This window comes from Castanea sativa, chromosome 1 (genome assembly GCF_040712315.1).
Source record: "Castanea sativa cultivar Marrone di Chiusa Pesio chromosome 1, ASM4071231v1".
Taxonomy (NCBI): Eukaryota; Viridiplantae; Streptophyta; class Magnoliopsida; order Fagales; family Fagaceae; genus Castanea; species Castanea sativa.
The window spans coordinates 32,494,540-32,498,452 of NC_134013.1; the positions used below are offsets into that span (position 1 = coordinate 32,494,540).

The window sequence follows — 3,913 nt, forward strand, 5'->3', positions numbered from 1 at the left end:
AAATTACAAGGTTGGAAGGGTAGGCTATTATCTAGAGTAGAGACGGAAGTTCTTATTAAAGTTGTGGCTCAATCCATTCTCACTTACACTACAGGAGTTTTTTTTTTTTTTTTTTTTGAAGGCAAAACCAATATCATTTAATTACCAATAGCAATTGAGTCCAAATACAAAGCTTCTAAAGCCGGTGGAGGAGACTCCTCCAACCAAACAATATCCTCACTAATATGCTTAGCAAAACGAGCTAAAGAATGTGCTACCCCATTGGCGCTACGTCGAACGCCCCGAAATTCCACATGTATGCATCCTTCCGATACCAAACAACAAATATCATCATAAATATTTCCCAAGCGAGACCAATAAGCATGCATTTGAGACAATAGACTTCATCAACGATTGAATTATCTCCCTCCACAATTAAATCGGCAAACCCGGCATCTATCACAAATTTCATAGCTTGTCTACACGCCAAAACCTCACCGCCTCTTCACTATATCTTTGCATTGCCCGCAAGTGACAACGCGCCATAACCTCGCCCTTTCATTAGAATAATCACACCAACACACAGTGAAAGCATCCATGAAAAGCTGCTGCATCAAGAATTTAGTTTATATATCATACCTTCGAGGTGGCAGCCATATTTGTGAGGTGACCAATAGTAACGGGGACCGCTAATTGTATTTGTGCCTCCTTATACTCCTACAAAAAGGCGCTATGCCCAACCAAACCTAGGTTCTGCAACCTACTACCTCCATGCACAACTTGGAATTACGTTGATGCCAATTAGCCATATACCTTTGAAAACTCAAAGCCGATACAGAGAAGCCTTTTTGCATAATATTCTCGGAAATAAATGTATTATATCGGCACGATCGATCAATACTTTTCGCAATATTCGGTGTGCACATCCAGCCCGCATGCGAGCGGCTCCACGCTCCTATAGCGCATGTATTGTAGTTTCGGGAAATCGGTTGCAAATGGGGCACATATCATTCTCTAAAATCCGCGTTGTCGTAATCTATCATAAGTAGGAAGAATATTGTGAAGCATTCGCCACGCAAGGCTAATCTTATTTGGGATATGAAGGCGCAAATTCTTGCCAAACTTTCTTGCTAGACATCATATTGGACCACTTCCTCCCTTCCGGCTTGCCTCTTTCATCAAAATCCTTGCCGTATGATAACACGAGACTTCACTTCAGTATCTTCCATTTTTATTGTGAAGCCAAACCATCACATTTGGTACTGCCAGTCGACTTGAAGATAAAAAATGTGCTGGAAACATCATGCACCAGCCAAAAAGCAGCTACTATGAAACTGATTCCATTGGTTGCCCGATCTATCAACTCCGACACATGCCAACTTTCATCTATTTCATTGGGTGGAACGAGAATTTTATTAGTTGGGTGGTTTGGAATCCACTTGTCTCGACAAAACTTGAATAGAAGAGCCGTGCCCACACGCCGGCAACATCCTTTTCTCCAAATCGGGTAGAAATTGCAATTAAGCTCTTCCAAACATAGGAGCTGTGTGGATGATCAACGCCTCCAAAAAGGTGCAACGAGGAAATATTTAGCCTTAAAGCATCGATAGAGAAGAGAGTTGTCGGTACGGTCAACTCTCCACCTTGCTTTGCCAACATCGCTAGATTAAAACTTCGAATGTCTCTAAAACCCACCTCCCTCCTTTTTTGGTGAACAAGTGAATCCCGACTCTTCCAATGAATTTTCTTATCATCCCATTATTACAAAACCTCGCACACATCATATTTAATTCAAAGCAAAGTTTTTACGGAAGTTGGAAAACTCCCGTCGTATATGTAGGAATTGATTGAGCCACGAGCTTTGTCAGGACTTCCTTCCCGGCTTTAGATAACAACTTCCCTTTCCACCCCTGAATCTTCTTCCAAACCTCTCTTTGAAAAGAAAACAGTATTTTGATCGCAATCAATGTGGGTAATCCCAGATAGGATTCAAATTTGTCCACCTCCTTCACTCCCAATGCGGCGGTTATCCAACCTCTTTGCACCTCTGTTGTATTGCTACTAAAAACACGAAGGACTTTTCTAAATTGATGAATTGGCACGGAAGCCACGCCATACAATTCTAAGACTTTAGAGATCACATGCACTTCCTCTTGTAAGTTTGACAAAACGAGAAGGGAGTCATCGGCAAAAAGCAAGTGGGAAATGGTGGGGGCATTTCGACTAATGGACACGCCATGAAGCCGACCGTTCTCTGCTCCCCCAGCCAACAAAGATGTAAAGGCCTCGGCACGGATCGGGGAAATAAATAGGGGATAAGGGATCACCACGGCGAATCCTCTAGTGGGCACAAGTACCATATGCCTTGCCATTAATACGAACGGAGAAAGAGGAAGTAGTGACCACGATATGTCCAGGTCAACCCATCCTTGAGGAAAGCCTAATTTTATCATCATTCCTTTCAAAAAAGACCACTCGACCACATCATACGCTTTGCTAATATCCAGCTTTAATGCAAGAGAACCTTTTTTACCCTTTTCTGCCATGCACCTTTAAAGTTTCATAGGCCACGACATTATCGAGTTATCAATCGTCTCGGAACAAAAGCACTTTGAGTAGGTGAAATTAGTGGGGCAAGATCAGCTTCGATACGTGCTTGATACCTTAGAAATAATTTTATAAATAACGTTGCAATTTAATAGGTCTAAAATACGACATTTTTTTAAGGAGACTTCACCTTAGGAATGAGCACAATATGGGTGTAATTTATTTCGGGGCAACATATTATTAGTATTCAAAAATTCCAAAACAGCATTAGTCACATCATTACCAACAATATGCCAAAATTTTTGATAAAAAAGGGCATTCATACCATGCGATCAAGGCGCTTTGCGTTGGTCCCATTTGAAACACAGCCAGCTTTACCTCCTCGACCTTCAAACTCCTTGGATAGAATATGAAGCATATACGAAGACATCTTGTGATTGACGGCATTAAGACATTCATCCATCTGGTCACCTCACACAGAAGAAAATATATTTTCAAAATAGTGAATTGCCACCTCAGCTACATCCTCGATCTAAATCAACCCTTGCCAATTTTTAATTCCCTCTATAAAATTCCTACGACGCGTTCTGACCTTTGGTGGCATTTAGTGTTTTTATCCCAGACTTTAGCCCCCCCCCCCCCCCCCCGCCCGGGGGGGGGGGGGGGGGGGGGGGGGGGGGGGGGGGGGGGGGGGGGGGGGGGGGGGGGGGGCGTGGGGGGGGGGGGGGGGGGGGGGGGGGGGGGGGGGGGGGGGGGGGGGGGTGGGGGGGGGGGGGGGGGGGGGGGGGGGGGGGGTGGGGGTGGGGGGGGGGGGGGGGGGGGGGGGGGGGGGGGGGTGGGGTGGGGGGGGGGGGGGGGGGGGGGGGGGGGGGGGGGGGGGGGGGGGGGGGGGGGGGGGGGGGGGGGGGCGGGGGGGGGGGGGGGGGGGGGGGGGGGGGGGGGGGGGGGGGGGGGGGGGGGGGGGGGGGGGGGCCCCCCCCCCCAACGGGGCATTGTGTGCCCAAAAAATTTCTTGCTTAAGAAGAAGATCATCAAGTTGTTCTTGTTGCTACAAAGTGGAACTGGTTTCCTCATTTTGATCACTTTCATTTAACCTACTCAGCACCTTCTTTAATCTTTTAATTTCGGCCACTGATTTGTCCTAGATGAAACTTCTAACGTAATCATCCCCGCATTGCTTTATTTTTGCATTAGCAACGGCCATTGACAAACCTCACTTTCCCATTCGGTCCACATTGCATCTCTGACCACCTTCTCCACCAATCCTCGTCTAACAACCACACTTCTTCAAATTTAAAACCTAGTGCAATCCTCCCACGTGAAACTGTTATCCCTCCCGGTTTGTAAAAATATTGGCAAGTGGTCAAGCATATGAGAATTTATGATT

At 46.4% G+C, this 3,913-nt stretch overlaps 1 protein-coding gene across 1 annotated transcript; it reads right to left on the bottom strand.

Moving 5' to 3' along the window:
* Window positions 1-1,784: 1,784 nt before the first annotated feature.
* LOC142625243 (uncharacterized) lies at window positions 1,785-2,351 on the bottom strand. The gene has a single exon (XM_075798933.1). The coding sequence runs from the start codon at window positions 2,349-2,351 to the stop codon at window positions 1,785-1,787; it is 567 nt and encodes a 188-aa protein (XP_075655048.1).
* Between the last annotated feature and the right edge of the window lie 1,562 nt (window positions 2,352-3,913).

Coding starts and splice junctions, on each gene's coding strand:
- LOC142625243 (XM_075798933.1), bottom strand. CDS start 2,351: ATGGCAAGGCATATGGTACTTGTGCCCACTAGAGGATTCGCCGTGGTG.